The sequence below is a fragment of the Anser anser genome (genome assembly GCF_964211835.1).
Source record: "Anser anser genome assembly, chromosome: 3".
NCBI classification, from domain to species: Eukaryota; Metazoa; Chordata; class Aves; order Anseriformes; family Anatidae; genus Anser; species Anser anser.
In genome coordinates this window covers 90,100,864-90,123,943 of record NC_139722.1, presented here as the reverse complement: position 1 = coordinate 90,123,943, position 23,080 = coordinate 90,100,864, and the positions used below count along the sequence as shown (strand labels likewise).

Here is a 23,080-nt window from a genome sequence, read left to right as displayed (position 1 = left end):
GGGCTCCTGGCCGCTGCCCCAGCTTCCCTCCGCTGAAGGAGCCGGGAGCTGCCCGCGGCTGGGGCCACGCCCGACATGGCGGCGGCGGCCGCGGGGCCTGAGGGACGGCGGCGGGATGGCGGCGGCGCGGCCCCGGCAGGGGGAGCCGGAGACCGCCGGGCTGAGGTGAGGGGGCCCGGCTGGCCCGTCTGCCTTCACTGCGGGGCTGGGAGGCTGGATGGGGCCTTGGGGCAGCCTGCTCTAGTGGGAGGGGTCCCTGCCTGTAGCAGGGGGCTGGAACCAGGTGGTCTGTAAGGTCCCTTCCAGCCCAAACCACTCTGTGATTCTGTGACCCTAACGTGTGGGGCAGCTCTCGGGCACTGCCAGGTGTCACGGCCCCGAAGTGCCGCTCTCTTCCTTGCACCACACTCTAGGGAAGGCTGGGGCCTCTACAGGACCTGCCCACCCTTTCCCCTCTTTCTGTGGTCTGAAATGTCTTCATAGATTCTACAGATGTTTTCTGCTTTCCATCAGGTTAGTTTTGCACTTCTTTTTTCCCCCCAACTTTTTTTTTTTTTTTTTTTTAAATTAACTTGCTGTGTTTGCCTTCAGGTGCTTGTTAATTTTTGAGGAAGGCAAGTACAGCTTCATTATGTCAGTTTCGAAGAGTTAGAAACCGAAAACAATTCATCACAATGAAGTGCGGCACTTCAAATGTCAGAAAGCTTTAATTTTAATCACCTGCTCTCGGAGTCGAGCCTGAAGCCTGGATCAGCTCCTGCTTGTGCTCCCACAGTGAGGCGTAGGAAGAGCCAGCTGTGGCACAGCGACTGCCAGGACGCTGCGTTGGGCACAGGACGGGCCTGCCCGGGAGAAAACGCCGAGCAGAAAGGTACGGCAGCCATCCCAGCTCTCTCTGGAGTTTGGGTGTTTAGTGTAGAAAGGTACCTCCACACACCTGAGATGTGGTCTGGAGCTCTTTAATGAGCCGAGGTGCCTGCAAAGAGAAGAGAGCTCTTAGTTTTTCCTTTACGTATACATACATTCCTCCTCTCCTACTGGTGAGAGGAGATGGAGGTGTCATTGTGGTATATAACACCTTGTTAGAGAAACTCTGCAGAAGGTGAGAGATCATTTACTTTGCAAGCTCATGACTTCCAAAGTAACATCTCTCGCTGTTCCCAGAAGTAAGCCTGTAGCTTACTGGGGAAGAATTGCAGTACTTGCTACCTATGTCTTCATGCAGAAAATAACACATGGGAAAAGGAAATTTGGCTCCTGCATGAAGTATTTGGACAACCTGGGAGTCCAGAGTTCTGATCCCTGCCTCAGGGACTGCAGAGGCACTTTACTGATTAATAACGGTCCTTGGGGTAGTGCTCAGCACCAAATGCTGCCTTCCCCAGGTACATGTTTTAAGTCCTTAGGTGTTCTGTCAGAGGAGACCCTTGTATCAGCACACAGAAGCTGTGCCAAGGTTTTTTGTACTTGGGATCTCAATACCTTAGTTATGCCTAAGACCCAACTTGGTGACTTCTTTTTCTCTCCCTTTTGAAAAACAAACAACAACACACAACCAACCAACCAACCAAAAAAATGATACAATCCTCTTTTTCAATATTTTTGTAAATGTAAATATTTCTATATACAACTAATTGGCAAGATGAACATATATCTATACTTCAGAAGCTCAAATGGCTGCTTTGGAAGTAAGCAATATCACCAACAAAAATATAGTTTAATGTCTAAAATCACACCAGTATGCTTAAGTACTGAGAAAATTTCTGGATGATGAAGAAGCTAATGAAAAAAAATATGTAAGCACACACATGCTAGGTATGAAGATAAAAGGTACAGAAAGAGCTTCTAAAGTGGGATTTACATATATTAACTTTGTAATTGCATACACAACAAGCAATTACACAAGAGTTAATAAAATAGTAGTAATGATTTGTACTAGGTAATTGAAATTTATGAAGCAGTTTTGGTGTCTCTAATAAAGCTGTGATGTCCTCAAGTAGAGCTAATGAGTATGATAGAAGTGACTAGCATGGATAAACACAATTAGTGTTGCATTTGTCAAACCAAGATAGTAAATATTTTTTTTTAAGTGTCTGAATGTTAGTATCATCATTAATATAGATGGGAAACTGAGGCAGGAATGTAAGTCATGTTTCAGTTTGCTTTGCAACAATATAAAAGACAGAAATTGGATACTGCATTCTTTCATCTATGTACCCTTTCTTCTACTTAGTAAAATCATGGTTGTTATTTACAAACGATGTGTAAAGTGACTTCAAAATCTAATGCAGGGGCTGCTGGTGTGTTTTGGCATTACTTCTGTACTTGTGGTATGCCCCCCAAACCACTGTTGTGCTTTGCAATCTGAATTCTTTCCTCATGTTTGAACTGCTGTAATTGTAGCAGGTTTTTACTGTTGAGCTCCGGTCTGTAGCTGTTACCCTGCAGAAGTAAGCTGATTGCTCCTGGGTCGCAGTATCTCTGTCTCTGCCTTTGAGATGTGTGAAGAAAGGAGATCTCTGAATGTAAGCGTGTTTGTGTCTGAGCATGGCTTACTTTTCTAAGTACTATTTCTATGCAGAAGACTTAAATTAAAGCTAATTTCTTTATCTGCAAGTTTTAATTCCGTATTTTCTTCCACACTATAGGACATATTTCCAAGGTGTGACAGCAAATGCTTTTCCTTACCAGAAAATAATTTGCAAATGATGTAATTGCCATCCAGTTGGAAAGTCTTTGCTTTCTACGTTCTGTGGGGCTTTCAGCTGGACAGGGCATTAAGACCTTTGTGCTGGGAAGGGTTCAATTTTCTTTATGTTCTTGTCGTATTGCAGTGTCAGTCTCTTAAAGGAGGCACGTTCACTGTAGAGTAGAATGAAACAGTATGGAATAGATTCTTTTAGCTCTCCCACTGATCATACAATTTTATTTTGCTTCAGAAAAGTCCTGTATCGTAACGGTATGGATGCTAGCAGCCAGAATTGTGGTTGAAGAATAATTTGGCAGGCCACTATTGGGAGGGACAGGGGAAAACTCCAGGAATAAGGTAAGCAGAAGTAGTGGCAAACAAGTCAAATTGGTTGTGAGATGTGGTGGTAGTGGTTTGGAGCTGCACTGTCAGTGATGAGTAAGGACTGCAGGGGGCACAGAGGTTATAAGTCAGGATTGACATGTGTTGACAGAATTATGTATCAGTATTTTGAGAACTAAGACTTGTTTTATGCCATAGGTTCTCTGTTCCCCTCCTCTCCCTCCCTGCCTCCAACTGAGCTCCTAATGGAAAGGTTGCAGGGGGGGGAATGGGAAGCAGCAGAAGGATATTTATTGCTGCTTGGCAGGAATGTAAATTAAGTAACTAATGATGCGCATTGAAGAAATGGGTTTGGTTTTGTTGTCTTACTTCTTACTGCAGATTGCTACAAACAGCCTGCCTCTCTCTTTCACCCACATATAACTATGTATAACTTTGAACTATTCCTAGGAAAGTCTTATCAAACTGAGTCTCATTTTGAGCATCTTCCCTTTCTGCAGCAACCAGAAGTTTCTTGAATCAAGTGTGTCAAATCTCCACCAACACTTATCACCTTTAGGACAGCCATGGAGTGTGGGAAGGATGGGTCTGGTTGCCAAAGCACTGGGCACCGCTCCCCTTTTAAAGCAAGAGAGTGGGATTTGAAAGCCTGTGAGAGCAGATGGAGTGGCGTTGCTCTTCCACCACTCTTTATTTCTTGGAAATTTCTGCAATTTCTTTGGGTGCAGAGCTGGCTGGTGCTCGTTCACTCCACATGGGATCCTCACCAGGGGAGTAACCTACCATAAAGGTATCGGAAAGCTTCACACACGCACCTTTGCCTTGAGCTGCATATCTGGAAGAAGTTTGAGCTGTTATGAAGGCATTGAAGGAGGAATATCCTACACAGAAGGAGGGAGCAAAAGGTGGGGTTCAGTGGTTTTCATTACGAGGTGTGCTGTATTTCAAAAATGACGAAAAAAAGGAAGGAAGGGGCCGGTGGACTTGGGTGAGATCAACTCTGATCTAGTCACTGGTGCTGAGGAACCAAGAGAGGAGCTGGGTTGACACAAACTAAAAATGAGTGAAGCTGCATGTCATGCCCGTTGACTTTCGCCCCCGAAGGATGCCCTAAACCAGTGCAAATCACAGACTGTTTTAGATCTCCTTCCCTCCCCACACCCTACTGTTCTTCCTTGCTTCCTGGGAAACCCTGCTGTCTGCTGTTGATGTTTCACTGATGTGTCCTCAGCCTCCTCCACCTTGTCCAGCTCTGACAGCTGATGCTCTTCCAGGCAGGGAGCAGATCTCTCCTCTGTTTCAAGACCTGCTTACCAGCAAGATGTTTCTACAGCTGGGTCGGGAACAGGGAAGCAGCGGTTCAGATCTTTCTGAAAACTGGAGGAACTACAACAATGCCCTTCGATACAGTAAGAAATGTGGTTCACTAGTTGGTGTTGTAAGCGGGCAGAATGCCTGCTTCGGCTTTCTTAGGCTTAGTACAGCAGGTGGTGTGAGCCAGCCCCAGGGTGCAGTCTCAGGCCTGGACTATCTCACACAGTCCTGTAAGAGGGTCATGCTCAGACAGCTTTCTGACCAGGACCTGCTGCAGGCTCGCTCTTACTGTATAGGATTCAACTTTCTCCTGCTGCATACTCCAGCCTGTTTCCACACTGGCTTCACCAGCCAGGCTCAAGTCTTCCTTGCCATGTACATACGAAACTGGAGCGGTAGCTTAAGACTGGGAGCTGCCTGCTGAAGACTGCTTGGCTTCATTCAGTACAAAGTCTTGCAAAATACAGTACAAAGCCTTATCTGGGGCCTGCAATTTCTCTCTCCAGCAGGTAATAAAGAGGATGGGTGACTGCTTCAAGGGAGTGCTGGAAAAACATTTTGCTTGATATATTGTTTTTTCATCCCTTCTCTCCACTTCCTTGTTTTATCTACTCTCCAGGCTTTTTTTTTTCATCTTATGCACAGGCTGGCCCTGAGAACTAGGGGTTGTCTGCCAGGGTGACAAGTTCAGTTCCTTCCCAAGCAACTCTCGTGAGCCTCGCTGTCTCTGTGGGGATCACTCAAGCAGGAAGGAGTGAGGAGAAATACTGGTGAGAAGGTTTGAAGAAGAGGGAAGACTTGCAGTAACAAAGATGCTTTTGCTTTGACACAAACAATTATTATCTCTTCCTGCTTGTTTCATTTCTTAATAAACATCCTGCTCCCTGAACTGTGTACTCTCTGGACAGCATGTCATTTAATTATTTTTCACTGGATGGAAAATCTGTCATTCCACTAAATTAAAAATAGAGCTGCAAATGGGCTTGGTTTGATCTCTGTGGCATCTGTAGCGGAGGAACAAGATTAATTCCAGCAATTAGATGTTAATTGATGTCTGAACATGTCTATTCCTAGAAACAGCAAGACCACATATAGCATAACTAGCACCATTAAAACAGCATCGTCTCCCCTCTGTGCTCTGCGAGTGCAGAACTGGAGGGGGGAACTTTCTGGGGACCCGCATCTAAATAGAGCAGTGGGGGAGGCTGTGAAATGAACAAAAGCTTGTGGTGGGGAAGGGAAAGAGGGAGAGCAGCCTTGCTGAATGGGTAAGATCTGGTGGTTAAGTGAATGGGGTGTTACAGAGGAACTGTGGTTTTGTTTGTTAGACACACATCCACTTTATTTTCATTTCACTGCTGGTCAGGTGTGCCTAAAATTCACATCATAAGCAACTACAAAGGCTTATTACAAACTGTTGAAATACCTGATGAAGAGGAAAAAAAAACACTTTTTTTTTTCCTTCACCATTGGAAAACCATATACTAACAATTTTGATTAAATGGAATAAGAGGTCATTGAATCTGGTCTTTTACCTACTGTGCGTAACAGCTTCAGCTACATCCATTTCAATAATGAGATTCTGTTTCCGGGCTGCCTGTGCCTTATATATAAAGCACCAGGCACTGTATATATTTCATTTTGTTTCCATTTAACAATACAGCAAAAATCTTTTTCAACTAGAATAGATGCTAGCCTTGGATACTGAAGTGCTGAATAGAATAATAAATCCTGTGCATCACTAGCTTGACTTTCATCCAAGAGTCTCAAAGAGCTTTATAAACATCAAGTAATCTTTCCAGCATGCCCATCACAACTGGCGGGTATTACCACCATTCTGCAGCTATTGTTATTAATTTGTATCATCGCATCAGATTGAAGACTTTACTGTGTACATAATGAAAAGCTAAGCCCCATCCCAAAGACCTTTGAACAATTATAAAGAGAGAAAAATAGGAGTGGGATACAAGAGACTGGAGGAACACAAGATAACAGGGGAAGGAAAAGAAAATTAAAAAAAAAAAAGGGAAATTGCCCAGTGTTGGAACAGCATGGTCTGTCCGGCTGTTGTCCTGCGTCTTCTGGGCAGTGCAGCGAAGGCAAGATCTGAGGAGGTGTCTGCCTAAGGCATGCTTGGCTTGAGGAGCGATAAGGTCTGCCTCGGTATTAGGAGAAAAAAAATATAGGGTGGAGGTAACTGAGCTGTGGAGGAGTGAAGGCCGTTGCTTTGCTTATGGTAGCGATGAAAATGGAACCAGTGGGTTGAGGAAAAGAGGAACACAGAGTAGCCAGCTCCTTGCCCCAAGAGAATGGCCAAACTGAATGTGGATAGTGGGATGTTATGACAGCTTGCTGTATCTGGGCTGTGGGACGATCTCAACATTGTATTCCTGTTTAAGCCTGCTTCGTGGTGTCCTTTCTTCCCAGACATAAAGGATTTTTCAGCAGAAGGGAAGCACTGAGACTACATCACCACGTACGGAATATTGCATACAGCCTGGTCACCTGTGGTCAGGCATTAAATTGCAGCAGGTGTGGAGAGAGCAGTTCTGGTGATTCAGCAACTGAAGAGGCAGTTTTAGGAAGCAGTGTCTAGCAAATTTGGGCTGTGCAGTGATCTATAACCCTTCTCGTTCAGGCTTACCCTTTTAATGCAAAGGCTGAGGAGCATCTACAGCAAAACTGTTTGCTTTACTCTGAAATATGCTCCACTTCTGAGATGCACATGCTCACGTCTCACTCTAACCTCATAAAGGGCAGCAATTGCACCTCCGATTGCCCCCAGCTGATGAGCACACCTGCAAGAGCTGAGTGTGGGTGGCTCCCGTATGCAGCTTCTGCTGGAGTAGACCCCTCGTTATCTTGTTTTACCCCGTGATCTCACCTGTTTTTCTCATTTTTCCTCCAGTCTCCTGGCTGTTCTTGGTAAAGTAGAGGCAGAATTGGCTTTATTGTCCAAGTCTAGACAGCAGTCTGCCTTTTGAGTAGATTGCCTCTGATGCCCGGCTCCTTTTGGCAGCACGGACAGGCCCAGGTCATCCCTGACGTAAGAGCACAGATGAGCGGAAGCCTGTAATGTTGAAAGTGCAGCTGTCTGCAGACTGCAGGTATCTGTATCCAGAACAAAACCCTCACAACAACTTTGCCTGTATGCAGGTCAGGCCTCCGGGATCCCAGATGTTTCTGAGGTATGTGTCATGGTGCTTCTGCCGCCCTCCACCCAGCAGAACAAACCTGCAGAGGTCTTTGTGCAGGCCTAGACCGTATGCTCTTCCTTGAGTGTGTTTCCTTTGCACGTCTTGTTTGTCCATCCCAGCCCCCACCTCCGTGTTTGGGTGCAACACCCGTGTAGTTTTGATGCAGTTTTGGTGCTAGCCTGTTGCAGGATTCGGTGCGATACCTCCTAGCTGTTGCTCTCCCTGAAGATATCGCTGAAGCTGAGCATCCAGCTCAAAGGCAATCAGACGGGTTGGGGAAAAACAAACGCGCGCTCTGCACAGATCAGAACAGCACTTGATTTGGCCTGCTGGCAGGCTGCTGCGGGCTGCGGTTCTCCTAACTTCTGTGAGGTAACACAGGTTCAAGCTCGGTCAGTTCTTAGGTGGGAGAATGCTAAAGAAAAATTAGGTGCTGCGAGGTGTTTTTTTTTTTTGTTACTGTCGCTGGCAGAGGAGGTGGCATTCCTCTCTCTTCAAGGACTGACTCATTACCTTGGTGTGATAGCAGGGGACGTTGTCCTGCTGGAATTGCCGTCATTCATGCATGGCATGAACCCTGCATCCAGTTTGTGCTGCAGTTTAGAAGGTCCCAAGGCACGGGGATTCTTATTCTGCTCAAACTCTTTCCATGTAAACAACTTCAGTGCTGCCTCCCTAAATCTGCGTTCGTATGATAACAAGTGTTTGTGGCACAGTGTGTGAAGGACTATATTTGCAAGACGAGGGGAATGCATCTGAAGTGTTACTGAGGGGCTGGTGATAAACAGTGACTTAAAGCACAAGGTTTTTGCTTAAAACAACATGAAAATGGTTTTACTTTGCACTTGCGATGAGCTAAAGGCACGCGTGGCCTTGGCTACTGTGCCCAGCTGACGAGCTGCGATCCGCTGCGCGCCCTGGTAGCTAAATCACTCACACTCATAGTCCGGATGGAGGAAGGATAGTGATTAATCTGCCTTTAATCCACGCATCGAGGGTTTGTCTGGGTGAAGATGGTTGGGCTTTGTTTACCTAAGCGTAGGAAACTCAGCAGGAGGAAAGGGATCCTTGTGGTCACGGTTTTCTTTCTGTAAGAGCAAATTCTTCGTGGGCAAGCTATGTAGTCAAAATTGCGAGTGAGGTGAGGCCTAGCAGGGAAATTTCAGCAGTGGGGTGAACATTTGGGTTTTTGTAGTGGAAAGGATAAGGAGAGGTACTGCTGCCTGGTGTCCTTGGGTGCCAAGGTTTTGCATGTGGTTTCTATGCTTCTTGGTTGCATTTCAACTTGGTGTGACTGTACAGACTCACCTCCAATGCTTCTGATGACATTTTAGTATTTTTCTGCCTCTTAAAAGCTAAGATAAAAAAGAACATAATGGGCTGCCTAATCTGTGCAGTCCTTACTCTCCTCCTATACAAGATAAACTGCTTTTTTTTTTTCTTTCACTATTAATTAATTTGACCTTCCCTTTGTATTACTGAAGGTAAAATACTGTTATGCACTTGGAACAGGGAGGGGAAAATGGCATAAACAGTGTAGGACAGCTCAGCTACCACTGAGAAATATGTGTTTGTTGCATTAATTTCTCCGCAACAGCTGATTATGAAGCGCCTTCACACTTGATGCATTCTCTGGTCCATGCAAGGCTGTCCATGCATCGCAAGGGAAGGTTTCAGCATTTGAAAGTAGACTCCTGCTAGCTGAATGGGGATTTTGAGACTCTCACGGCACATAAATGTGGAATTTAGGTCCCCTGCCAAATGGCTTCGTTATTTTCCCACCCCTGAGAGCTGTGTGTTGGCAGAATGCATGCTGGCCTTACCGGTGTCGTCTGCATGTGCCTCTGTGCTCCTACACTTACAGCAGTCAGCCTGATGGACCTTAAACTTGCTCCCTTTCTGCCTTGTGGAAGGGAAGTCTGAGTCTGCATTTCTGCAGATGTGCTGGACCAAATGACCTGTGTTACTTTCCTCTCAAAATACGCGATGATCACGAAGATAATGCAGGAGGCTGGGGGCCTGTTTTGTAAAGGCCATGAAATGACTCCAAATGAGAGAGAAGCAGCCGTGCCCGATCTTTGGTTGGTGGGGAGATGGAGGTAGAGGGGTGCAGCCCAGCTGTAATTACCCCCAAAAATCTATTTTTGCGGTTCAAAAGGCATTTCTTACGGCTTCATCTGCAGGGTTCAGCGCCTGATATCATTGATTGGCTTGTAGAGACTGCTTCTGGTATTCTGATCTCAGCAGCCGTGTATCGGAGGAGACAGAAAAGAAACAAATTAGGCGCCAAAGCCAGCCCCGTGCTAACTAATCGGATGTGTCCGCGAGCAGCGAGCAGCCCCGCGGCTGCTGGTGCAGCCATTTCATCCCGCACCCGTGAGCGTTCTCAAAGCTGCTGGGTACGGAGCGAGCTGGCAGCTGGGAAAGGAAGCGCTGCAAAGGGAGTCAATCAAAAACGTTTCGATTGCAGGTTCACGCGTCTCATTTTAAAATGAAACAACCCCCCTGGAGCTGTGGCACAAACCGTGTCCCGCTTGCATCCCACGGCAGGAGAAGCCGTTGTGGGTGCACAGAGACACTGCAGAGGCTTTGCCCACCTGGCACGGCGTTTTTGGCCCTCCATCACCTGTGGCCCCACGGAGACCTGCTGTCACCGCAGCTTCTCTGTTACTGTCGTGTGCTGACATGGAGAAATGGAGGTCAGAGATGGTATTTGTGTGACTAAAGCAAGGGCTGCTTCATTGGGAGCCGCCTTCCGTTTAGCTTCTTCTTTGTAAAGGAAAGAAGAATAGCGTCTTTGCAGCAATTTGTGGCTTATTTTTGTGTCATGCATCAAATCTGCAACAAAAATGAAGGTTTAACACCCTTTGAATTAGACTTAGCTAGCCCCCGTTCCCAGGTCTTCTATTCATTTTGCTTTTTTGCCTACCCTTGGCTGCTGGAAATTCATTATCTTGGGCATGCTGTAGTATGCAGAATCGGGGCCCATCAGCTGAGCTGCGCTAGGACAGTTCTGGGTTTTGTTTCTTTATTACATGCAGACGGCACCAGCTGGATGGCTTTGCGTAGGCAAGGGAATAGCTGCTTGCTCTGTCTGGTTTGTCTTAAACACTGTGTGCTGTAGCAGAGGGGCAGTGGGGGAGAGCTGCCCGCTTATCCTGCTGTAGCTGCGCTCAGGTGAAGCCCTGGGGAAGGAGGAGAGCCTTGTACTTCCCTCAGAGGAAAAAAAAAATAGCTGTTTGCAGTTAGGAAAACCTTGTGGAGGGAAAGGAGAGCAGAGGCATGGGCAGGGAGTCTCCAGCAGAAGGGGCAGAGTCCCTCTCTTTTTCCACAAGGACAAAGTGATGAGTGGAAAAACCTCAGTTTTGGTGGCTTTGATATATTTTGGTGGCTTTTGACTGCCTCAGCAAGCACAGCTCCATTTTTTTTTTTCTCTCTTTAAAGAGAGGGCTTATTTTAGAGCCTGACAAAGCAGAACATGTTTTGGTTCAGAGAGTAGGAGCTTCTTGGTGTACCTGTTGTGCTCATTTGAAAGTAGAGGTGGGGCATAGCTCCATACTCTAGCGGATTCATGGTCCTGTCACAGTGTATTTTTCTACTTTCCTTCTACATTAATTGGACAAATGGAAAATAATGAAGCAGGGACGTAAAATAGGGTACCTGGATCAATAAAAATGTCAGTTTGCTTGCATCAGTGTAACAGGCAGAGCTCATGTCATGCAGCTAAATAAATAGATGTGGGTTTTTTTCAGCATTGTGGTTGTCTGGAGTGCTTTAAAAGCAAAGACGATGTTCAAAAATCCCAAGCCTTCATCTGTATGAGCAGGGTGAGCAACAGTGAATGGAAACAAATGCCTCGTTACATGTTTGTGCAGTGTTTTATTGGAAATTACCGGCATCCTCTGTGTCGTGAGAGGCTGCTGAAGTCCGGTCAGTGTTGCTGCTGCTGGGTGGTGGCGGTGTCTTGGTACAGAGCTCTCAGGCACTGCGTGGCCAGCAGATGTGCACTCAGATCTTGGCTTTGGGTTTCTCGAAGACCCCCAGGCTCAGATTTGTGGCAGGGACCCAGCTGGATTTACTGTGGACAAGCACAGCCCTAATGCTGCTAGCCAGGTTTGTGAGCTGGTTTGATCAACGCCTTTGCAAGCCGAGCAATGCTCTGCCTAAGGAGATGCTAGCAAACCCATTTTCATGGCACTTAGTGTTCATTGGTGGTGTTTTTTTCCTCAAGCTTTCAGCAGCAGCCCAGAAATTTACAAGTCTTTGTGCAGTTTCTCTGATGTTGCAGCATTTCCAGAGAGGTTTTTTTGAATACCAATGGAAAGGGAAGGAATCTTAATGGTCAGGAAGAAGGAGCTGCTGGTTTATCTGGGAACAAGTTTCATTTCAGGCAGATATCTGAAGTCTTCATACTTCTTTGATACACCCCTTACTTCTCAGCTTCACTTCTCAGCCCTAAATGCTGCGGCTCAATAAACGTCCATCAATCATTAGATAAATATAGACATGAAACTGGGCTGCTGCCAAGGACCTGGCCTAGGGAGGAGTTAGCCATGGGAGCTGGAGGAGAATTTCTGCTTTCAAGGCTGCTAAAACTTAAATGAAAGGAAATTCCTTTAAACCCTGACCTTCAGCTCCTGGGTTTACTTTGTTCATGTTCTTTTCCAGGAGCCACGTACTGGCTTTACTTATACTGGGTAAAATAAATAAGTGTGTGGCCCTTTCTCCTACGTGCAGGCAGCTTATTTCTGACAGAAAAGGTTCTTTATGAAATTCTGAAATTAACACTGACAGACGACCTCTCAATAGTCTGCATTTAACACTTCTTACATATATTTTGATGCTTTACAAATAGGATTGCATGCTCTGATCCCCTTTCCAAAGGGCAAATGCCTCAGGAGGAAACAGCCACATTTGCAACATCCCCCCGAAAAATCGAACAGCATCCTAGTGTGAGAAAGAGAATTGTACTTCAGCTAGGCTTAGGAAACCTAAATTGTAAGAAGTTGGTCTAGTGCACAGTCATCCTGGCTAGCGTCGCGTCTTTTTACTAATCTTACACGTCTGTTTTCCGTGTCTTGTGAAAATTGGGTACTGAGCCAAAGCGTTAGCTCAGCCTGGAGCAGTTGTGTCCTGTGTTGGCGCTGTGCAGTGCCTGATGCAGGGCCCATCCTGTGCTCGACTTGGACTGGCAAGGTGTGACCTGTGAAATAACGGGGCCCAGGCCTCGTCCTGAGCATGCAGAATGCGACGTGGTGGAGAGATCTGCTGGTTCTCCAAGCTCCAGGCCCACAGTGACGAGGTGGGCACTGTCAGCTCCTGGAATCAAGTTCTGCCCACAGCCTGGCTTCCAAGGTGGGGCTGGTGAGTGCTAACCCTAAAAAGCAGCCAAGCGTTGCCCTCGTTGTATGCCAGGAGGGTATTCCCCTCCAAGTCACGCGTCCCCTTTGGCTGTGCCGAGCTGCCACTTGCCTGGGGGGATGATGTTGCAAGGGGGTACAACTTGTGCGCCGATCCCACCGGGGACGCCAGCTCTTTCCCTGGTTTGCCATATCCAGTATGTACAAATGCACCAGTGGAGCGTGATTCTTGTGTATGGGGCGGCTTGGACTCTGCCTCCTTATCAGAGGTGGCTTCCACATTTAAATGAGCTGGGGATAAATGGATACTTCAGAGCCAAGTAGTACTTCTCTATCCTTGCTGAATACACAAATTGCTGAGCTGTCTGCAGGTGAAGGTTGCATAGTCTGTCATCTCTGAGATAAGTAACGCTTGGGTACGTGAGTGAGCCTGTCCTGGGAGTGTCCTAGTCCCAAACCCTTATTTATATGCTTTAAAAACAAAGGGTAAAAATTAGCCATTCTAGGGCTAATTCTTCCATCTTGTCATAGGCTCTGGAACAGCAGTTATCTGGTGACGGTGTTACGCAGTACCCACAAAGAGTAGCTCACAGTTAAGCCCTCCCAAACAGAGAATTACAGCAAGAAAGCCATAAATAATAAGAACAGCAAGGGTCTGGCTATCTGACTGGGAAGAACTGTATGGTGCAGGAAGCCTATCCCCTTTTGTTCCTTCTGCTGTTAATGCCTCGATACCAGCTGCCATGGTGCTTTCTGGGGAATCAGAAAGGTAATGCTGTATTCAAAACATGTTTTAGTCTTAGAATTACATTTTGGTACATTCTACACGAATTTGAGTCATCTTTAAGGTGGGTATCTAGCTCTGCCTGATATATTTTGTCTTCAGACCGCTCTCAAAATAAGCGGTGCTCCCCGCCTCTGCCCCAGAAAGGTGCTGAGTGTCAGCCAAGGAAAGCTGCTCCGTGGGGCCGTTGCGTGGCTGAATGAGGGCTGGCAGGAGCCAGGCGGTCGGTGCTGTCTCAACCTCCCTGCCCTGCTGGCTGCACGCGGGTGTTTCCATCCCCGTGAGTGGCGTGGGTGCCACAGGCTGCTCCTCTCCGCCCCTGCCTTCCTGCTAGGGGCAAAGGCTGCTAGGAACAAGCCACCCTGGAAAGCACAATCCAAGCACAGACCAGCACCGGCTTCTTTAATGCATCGTGTCTCTTTATAAACAATTTTATTGTTTCGCGCGACAAATGTGGTTAGAAAGAGCAGGTATGATACGCGACTTGATCGCTTCAGGGACGCGTGGCTGCTTGGTTCTGTGAATCCTGAGGTCTTGCAGGGCCTGGGGTGAGAGCGCAGAGCTCTGCTGCAGCTGTGGGGCCAGGGGCAGCTCGTGCGTGGACGCAGCCGAGGCAGCGTGATTGGCTTTACCTTTGCCACCAGGCTGAGACCAACACAGGCAAGGAGCTGGTTCTGACTTATGTAATGCTTTTGACTTGGTCCGCGTGCCCCGTGGTTTCTACATCAGTCAAATCAGCCTGTTTCAGTAGCTGTGGCAGCCGGGAATTGTTTTTGGGAAGCTTGATGTAAAGAAACCAAACAAAGCCACGGTATCAACCACGTGGCCATAATTTTATATCCGCATCATAGACCTGGAGTATTACTTGGAAAATGAGTGCAAGCTTTATGTTTTGTCTGCAGAACAACAACACTGGGATAACAACAGGCAGAACAAAAGGACAAAAAAAATGCTTGGATGCTTGGGCTGGATGGGCTGTCAGTTCCTGCGGAGGTAACTCTGACACACTGCTCGCTATCTGCCGTGGCTGTAGCACCAAACCAGCCTTAAGGGTCCTTGTATCGACAAAGTCCACAGAGAAAGTTAAGAGCGCTGAGGAATTGGAAATACACATTGGAAATCCAACTCAGCCTTACAGTGTTAAGACACAGCTCTAGGGACTTTGTATAGTAAACAGCAGCAGTCATTTAACACTTAAAAGCATTTTCATTACAGCCAGCAACAGCTCCTGGCAACACATGCCTCGATACCTCCAGAAGGGATCGTCTCTACTGTTACGTTGTCTTCATGTAGACTCTTTGAATATGACAGTTTGGGGAACACAGTTGAGCATTGCAGTTGATGAGGGAGAGTCTGCAAAGGGAGGCTGCAGCACGTCTGTGGAAATCACGGTGAACACAGAAGCCAGGGAGCAGAGAAACGAGGGCCTGTGTGGGTGCCAGAGTACCTGGAACAAAGTGTCGAGGAGCAGGTATTTCCCTGCTCTCACTAAGGGCTGAATTTTGCAGGAGTGGCTGCCTCAAACAGAAGCGAAGTGTGGCTGTAATTTAGCAGCTGGAATAAGGTCAGCAGCACCGGTCTGATCCTATACCTACATGTGCACATTCACAACCTTCCTACACCCACCCGCTACGCCCCCCCCGTCACAGCAGCCTGTGCCCCTAGTGCCAGGAACAGCACGAGACAAACCACTGAGTAATGCCTGCAACCCAGCAGCGTGCTCACTTCTGCAGCTCTCGGCATGCCCTCAGCCTTTTCAGCTGTTTGGGGTTGGTGGATTTTTAACGGCACTGCAAATGAGCGTAACAGTGCTTCCAGGGCTGAGGCTACAGTAATTGGTAATGCTGAACCGCCAGCTACTACTACACAGACAAATTCAGACACTTGGACCTGCTATGTTGCCCCAGAAGGACTGATTATACGTGCATGGGTGTTTAAGCCCAGAAACATAATTTGACTTGCCATTGGTGCATGGAAATACCTGCTTGGAGCCATGACTCTTGGCAAGACCTGAGGCCAAACAGTCAGAAAGAGAAAACAATGGGTAAGCAGTGTGACTCGAAGACAACTGTAGAATTTGTAACTAGTTGCTGCTTCACTGATGAGTACTTTAATCTATTTAGACATGGAGGGTAATGAAGAGGGAACTGCGTGCAGATAGAACGAAGGGGATACCTCGGGCTGTTGTGCACGGGGCAGACTATCCAAACGAGCGTGACTCGTGCAACATTGGTACAAGGCAGCTTATTTAAAACATTTTTAGCTAGCCATCATTTTAAAACATTAATGTAGACAAGACGAGTGGTGCCAGCCAACAGAGGCTAACTTAAAATTTAGCTTATTCCTGGAGCTCATAGTCTTCAGCTCATGCTGCTGCTGACTGCAGTATGTCCTAGCAGGTCTCCAGAAACAGATCTACTGCCAGCTTCTAGGAATGTAAAGTAAGTGTCATATAATTTAAATGCTACAGAAGAAAAAAAATATATAATTAAAAGCCAAGCTATTGCTGCAGTTAAGAATGAACTTGTCTTTGCTTCTTTGAAAAGTAGAGCTGAGACCAAGCACTTCAGGAGTTAACAATGAATCTCTCAGTTGGTTTTCTTAATGCAGAAGTGCTGATCACGCAGAACTTCCTTTCAAAAGATGATACAATGCTATACTTTTTTTTTCCTCTTTTTTAAAGGATTGCTACTTTACTTCAAACAGACCCTGAACACATTAAGAGAAATAAAAAAAGAACATTGTCAAGTGTTCTGAGCACCCAGAAGAGATGTCCTTCTGGTGCTGCATCTCAGATACAGAGGATGACTTCTCTTCAACACTTCACTTTCAGAGATGTCATTTTTTTTCTTTTTAATCGTTGAAGTACTTAGTACTCTAGTTAGACTGTGGTCTCCCATCCTCCCTGAGCAGAGTTGGAAGAGAGAAGGAAGGAGGCGTCTGCAACTCAGAAGAGAATAAAATGGACTGAGCAACCAAGAAACCAGCTTGGGCACCAAGTGGGCACCAGCTTTTGTCCTCTTGCTTAAAGGGAGAGCCAACAGACAAGAGTAGGTCTCTATAACTTTATTCTCATTACTTACAGTCACTGCACTGTGCCACAAGCTATTAACGCACAGCATCCGATTGCATGTGGTTAGCTTTGCACGACCCTAGCAGAAGGAACCTTCTGCTTTTGGTTAACACATGCTACTAGCTGCAGAACAAAACCCTTGTTAGAGGATGCAGTCATTTTTAAAAAATGCTTGTTATTTCAGTAATCTTTTCTGAATGCTTCAGAAGAGTGTATTGAAATTGTTTACTGTTAGTCTTACAAAGTTCTGCTTGTCTTCTTTCACAGAATATAGCAGCGTATTGCAAAATAGGAAGGTCCTGTAGCAAAATCCATAGTTTTTCTAAATAATCCATCAAAAATGTTTTCTAATTATGACAGTTCTGTTTCATTTCTTTGCATATAACATATGTTGTGGAATTGACTCGAACTCTAACATGGTATATTCACAAAGAGAAAGCAAAACAGTATATACTGCAGTACCAACTCAAGAACGTCGGTAGGGTTTGGCAATTCATTATTTGTCTCTTTACCATTTTATGATCTGAGCTGACTTGAAGAGGCAGGTGGACGCGATCAGTAAGCACCAGTCACTTAGCAGCCTCTGCCTCCTTTTTTTGTGCTTTCCTTCCTCCCGACTCAACTTCAGACTGGCAGGTGAGGCACACAGAGTTTACAGGAAAGTGGATGTGAGCAATAAAACAGAACTAGGGTGTGAGCTGTGGTTGTGTCCTGCCCCCTTCAAAGGATGGTTTGAAGACACCTAATGGCCTAACACATCAGTCACATCAATTAACTGAAACGTAATGGAGAAAAAATAGCCGGTCGCTGTGGTAACCTCCTCGTGTACTTCACCGCTTTTACAACCAATCATCCAGATTTCAATCTGTTTGAAGTACTGCACAGGGGCTTGCAGAAGGACCAAAGCTGATGCTTTCTTTTCTGTGGTGAGTGCCGAGAATCCAGAAAGAGCAACGTTCAAGCACGACTACTTCCAAATGACCAGCTGCACATGCTGAACGCCTCAGTGAAAAGTGAATAAAGAGTAGGAGAGACAGAAAAATATATCCTTGTAACTGCTGTCTTTGAGCACTGTTATTTAAGAGTGGCTCTTTCCAGCATCATTAATGTTTGCTTTCCTGGAAAAGCTGCTAATAGAGTGAGATATAAAACCCATTGTTGCACAAGTTCAGCATGTAAAACATGCACTGTGAATATTTTTGAGAATTTTAATCTACATACTCTTTTTCCAGTGTGGTCCTTTGCAATAAAATGCAAACAGACGCACACTCTCACTCACCTGTAAGATTGTGACCTGGTTGCACTAAAACTGTATCCTTATACAGCAGCTCCTGCCACATCAGCTTTCGTGTTGAACCACTGCTCAATGCTTACATTACTTTTATTTTGTGAGCAGAATTAGAACCAGGTATTTGAGTGATGAAATAAACATCTGGTGCCAATAGATACAGATTTTTAAGTAGCATTGTCTAAAACATTTCCATTTGTTTTCTAGGTTTAAAAGTACCCAGGAGCATACAAAATTATTTCCAGCACAAATTGGCTGCAATCTCATTGTGACATTAAGGAATTACTTCAATTAGACTTTCTCTTTGCTGTTCCACTGATGACTGACAATTGCAGTAACTACACTACGACAAAGAAAATGTCAATTCATTTGTCTGGGCACTTAACTGTGTATGCATCGCTATGAGCATGGGTGCTGCCGATTATTCCACTGATGCATTTTTTTTTAAAGCTGTTATAAGACCTGTATTTTTAGTGACACCATTAATATCAGTTTTCTTCCTTGGTGAGTCTCTGTACTGAAAGAATCAGTGTAAGATTAAAAAAACGTGCTTTTACCCTTCAGAGATTTATACACAAGCTGTAGCACAGTCACAGAAGGAACTGCATCGATTGAACAACACAATGAGCACAAAGTTAAATATAAACAGGATACTGTATTCAAGAGGCCAGTGGATTACAGATGTTCCAAAAGAAGGAAGTCATGCAAAATTCACGGTTTGAACCTATTAATCACATTCCATGAAGTAGATAAAAAGCAGTTAATGTTACTCTGGGACTGCTATAATTGCACCAGGTCTCCATCAGGGTGTTGCCTGTGCATTACTGCAGAGGAGCTCGTGTTCTCGCATTTCACAGTTACATCATCTCTCATTCAAGACACTGAACTGCTTCAAAACAGAAATCAGGTGCAATCAAGGACAGACTCCGGTGTAGCAACCTTGATGGACAATTCTTACTTTTCCTCAAAGCCTTGGCTTGCAGCCAGCTACAGGTTTGGAACTTGACAAAAAAGGCAGAGCTGTCTTACGTAACTTACCTTTTCTATCGCCCAGCCATGTTGTTCAAGAATCACATACAGATTTAAAATTGAAAGTACCATATTAATCTGGGAGGAAATAAGGGGTGTACATGTCCCATGAATGAGGAAGAATTTCAGTTCCAAACAATTTAAGAAGTATTAAATAATCACCTTGCTGTTCTCTCTTTAATACATTGTTGTTTATTACCTTTGAGTGTCTAGCTTCTAAATGATTAAGAAACTGTCACTACTCCTCTAGTTACCCATTGTGAATACAGCCCACTATAATTTGGAATACAGCTACTATAGGTGCAGAAGTTGCCAAAATATATGAAAGAACATGTAGGATGTTTTAGCACTTCCATGTCAATCATACAGTGCACTGTATAGATTTGACTTGATAAGAGCAAGAACAACTTGTTCATTTGATTGCTCTATCTAACATCACGCTTAAGCTGACCAATACTCAAGCTACAGTAGATTTAGCCAGATTTGCTTACAAAATAAATCAATAAACTTGAACACAGCAAAAACACCATTCTCCCCTTTCAATCTGGCAGAAAATCCTGTTCACCTTCCACCAACTGTAAATTCAGCTCTAAGTCACTGGCCTAACGTTGGCATTTTCCCCATTCATATTTATTACATGACCTTACAGCAGAAATGGTGCAAAATAGCAAGACCTGTTGGAATAGGCAGAAAGGAATTCAAACTTTAATCTGATTGGTTTAATTTTTTTAGCAGGAGGAAAAAGAATAAAGTTACAAGATTCTTTTAATATTTTCACAATGTTAAACTAAAACTGAGCTCTAGGCTACATGTGTAAGTAAATCTAGAACACAAAAGGGTTAAATAAGATCTTCTTTTAAGATACAAGAACTTAAGCTTTCTTTACGTTTAACAAACTTCACAGAACAGATACTGCAAAGGAACAACCCCGTCCCCAACTTGTTTGTTTAAAGTGAACATTGTCCATAATTCACATGAATTTTTAAGTAGTGTTCTCACAAGAGCCACCTTGAAACCATCTGTGCACTTGCAACAAGTTTAAAGAGAATATTAAGGAGGAACAAAAAAGCATCTTCAGTATTAATGCAGAAAAGTCTCGTGTATCAATCAGAATGCCCATCAAATGTTATGAATAGGGTTTTGTAGGAAAAGAAAGTGCGTTTCACTGCAGCAGCTGAAATCCATGCTTTTATAAATTCTTCACGGCAATGTAAATAATATCCTTGGACAGTCCCTTTCACCAGGACCATTTCCTGAAAATGCAGCACATTAGAGAAGATTTTGCTGCTGGTTTCATATTCTTGAATAATAACAATAATAATAATAATAATAATAAAAAAAACTCTTGCCTTTTAGATAGCTTGTGTTTTATAGTGATGGGACACTTCTGATTTGTGGTTAATTTATGCTAATACAGTCAGATGCTGAATGTGTGTGTGGAGATGTGGTTTGCTGTTGTTGTTGTTCGTTGTTGTTTTTGGAATTAGTTCTCCTTGTTAAATGCTTCTACCAGTGTAACAATGATTTGGCCGATAACGAGTTAGTTACCTGCGACAAGTAGAATGGAGGATGACTCATACAAACCTTCTCCCAAAACACTGGGGTTTTTCAAGTGACACGTTACTGCACCTCTCTGATGTCTTCTGTCTGCCCAGTATTCAAGATGAGACAAAATCTTTTCCTCCCTCAGATTTTCTTACACATTTACCTGATTGTTAATACCTTACCAATGGACTGGGAAATTCACTCGGGATTTAGCTGGGCCACATGAGTACAAATCCTTTTTACTTGCATAAACCCTGTGTGCAGCAGGAGACATGCTGAATATTATTTTTGCTTTTTTGTTCACAAACTGACGAGACCGGTGCAATTCAGTTCAGCTCAGCTCAATGCGACATACCGTAATACAGAACCATAGGTCTAAACAGAGCCAAAACATCCTACTCCACGTAATGCTTTTCACGTTCACTTGCTATACTTGCTTTGCAATAGATGCGGGCAGAGATTTTCATGAGAGCGTTCAGCTGCATAGAAACAGGGCTGACGAAGCCCATTTGATTATCTCATTGACACTCTGGAAGCGAGGAATACAAACTCAATCTGATACAGGGTGTTTCACCGGTTGTTCCCCAATACTGTTACTGAATTCCGTTTGCTACAAAATGTCCTTTTTTTTTTCCCCAATATATAAGTCTAGCTACAGAAAGTCAGTCTGTAGAATCCAGCCATGGCTACTGTGCTGTGAATTAGCCTTATTTGATCAATTATCAGATACCTGCACTTAGCAAAAGGCAAACGAGAGCCAATCAGGTTTCGGCCGGTGGGAATGGCTGCACTGCTCAATGCATGTGCAATCTTCACACGACTCTTAGAATCTCTGTGGATGCCATGTAAAATGTATGCACCATTTACTGCTCTGGGATGGAGTTGGCTTTAAAGTGAGATCATAATTTAACCGAGAAGAAAAAAAAACAAAAAACAAAAAACAAAAAAACCCTGATAGGTTCCTTATAGTAAGATAGATATAAAAATTTTTCATAAGAATCTCTGTCCCCCTTTCTTTTTGGCTTCCTGGGAAGAACCAGAAAGATTCCTACCCCAACAGAATCCCTGATGCTGGTGACACTGCCTAACTCAAAAGCCACACGCGATGAAGGCACGAGTGACCAGTCAGGTCTTCTGGGCTTAAGCAGCTGCAGTTGCTGCTCTTAGTAGTATTTCACCTCCTCAGGATTAACTAGAAGTGAAGAGGTGAAAGGCTGCACATTAAACAGTTTGTCTGAAAGCCATGTGCATAGCAAACTTTTACACCAGCTTCTACACAACTATTTGTTTTAACTCTGCAGCTGGAATGTTTCCAGCATAAGGCTTTTACAGTGACTCCAGCAATAACAGAAGCCTTTGGATTTTTCTTGTTTTGTTTAAATCCACTAGCCATGCTCAAAAAATAATATTTCTTCATGTTTTAATTTTATACGGTGGCTAGCAGGCACCTTAGTAACCAGCCAGAAATCAATTTCAACCACCATCATCCCCTAAACTACAGTACCAGGACGGTTGGCTAAAGAAAGGAAACTGATTGGCTGTAGTCTGAAACTTGCCTAGTACAAGGTGTCTGGCTGACTTTGTCCTAAATAAGGCTAACATTAGTGAACTAAGAGAACAGCATTTGGTTGCAGTCTTGCACTCAGGAACATCCTTCGCCGATGCGTTGGCAAGATCTTCCTACTTTCCGATCCAGTTTCACCATTTTCATAATGGCTTCCTCACGCCCACGTCCCATGTGGTCAAATGTGCAGTCATGTTGTTCAGGCAGGCGATGTAACATACAGAACACATAACCTACCGTGGAAAGGAAGAGGGGAAAAAAAAAAAAAAAGCAAAGTTAAGGACTTGAAGAAAGTGGCAGAATCTTACCTGAATCAGAAGGGAGATATTGCCTACCGAGGGATCACTCGGTTCTCAAAAATCAAGTTTTTACTTACTTTCCTGACATGGCATTAATAAATATCTGATTATTTACTGCATTTTCTTGCATATTTATCAACACAATTCAAAGCCCAAGTCACACTAGTGGTTTTTTTGCCATCCTCTTACATTTAAGAGGAAGTCCTCAGGCATTGGACACTGGGACACATCATGCCACAACATCTTGCTCTGTAGCTGAAAAGATGTAGCTTACTGTCTCTGTCTAAAGCTAATCAGTGTTGCCAGGAGGTCATCTCCAGCAGCCACCTCCTTCTAGTCTACAAAGAAAATCAGCTTTTTGACTTCAGAACAGTACAGAAATTGTCTCAAATTCCTTACCTCTAAGATGAATGTGATAAGTAGTATTAGGATGATAAAGTAGTGAGAAGAGTTACACAGCCAGAGGGTTTATGTAGTCCACTGTACTTGAAATGAGGTATGCTATTGCCTGTGCTGCAATAGTTTTCCTGAATAATGGGTGCAAAGAGCATCACACTGCTTCCCACTGAATGCTTTACATTACTGCCTCTCCTTGA

At 44.6% G+C, this 23,080-nt stretch overlaps 1 protein-coding gene and 1 long non-coding RNA gene across 5 annotated transcripts in view; one reads left to right on the top strand and one right to left on the bottom strand.

The window, feature by feature from the left end:
* The first annotated feature begins 193 nt into the window (after positions 1-193).
* Positions 194-20,259, top strand: LOC310897864. Of its 3 annotated transcripts, none has more exons than XR_014582646.1 (5): positions 194-513; positions 592-871; positions 2,404-2,525; positions 2,940-3,046; positions 3,532-20,259. It is a non-coding gene; the product is annotated as an uncharacterized lncRNA (long non-coding RNA). The 3 variants fall into 3 exon arrangements; XR_014582648.1 differs by having other exon boundaries at positions 209-290; XR_014582647.1 differs by having other exon boundaries at positions 195-871.
* The window catches only part of ZFAND3 (zinc finger AN1-type containing 3), a 135,347-nt gene continuing 132,047 nt past the window's right edge, over positions 19,781-23,080 (bottom strand). For both annotated transcript variants that reach the window (XM_083831971.1, XM_083831972.1), the window contains exon 7: positions 19,781-22,418. In XM_083831971.1, coding sequence (XP_083688097.1) covers positions 22,264-22,418 — 155 coding nt within the window. In that variant the 3' untranslated portion in view covers positions 19,781-22,263. The remainder of the gene's footprint in view (positions 22,419-23,080) is intronic.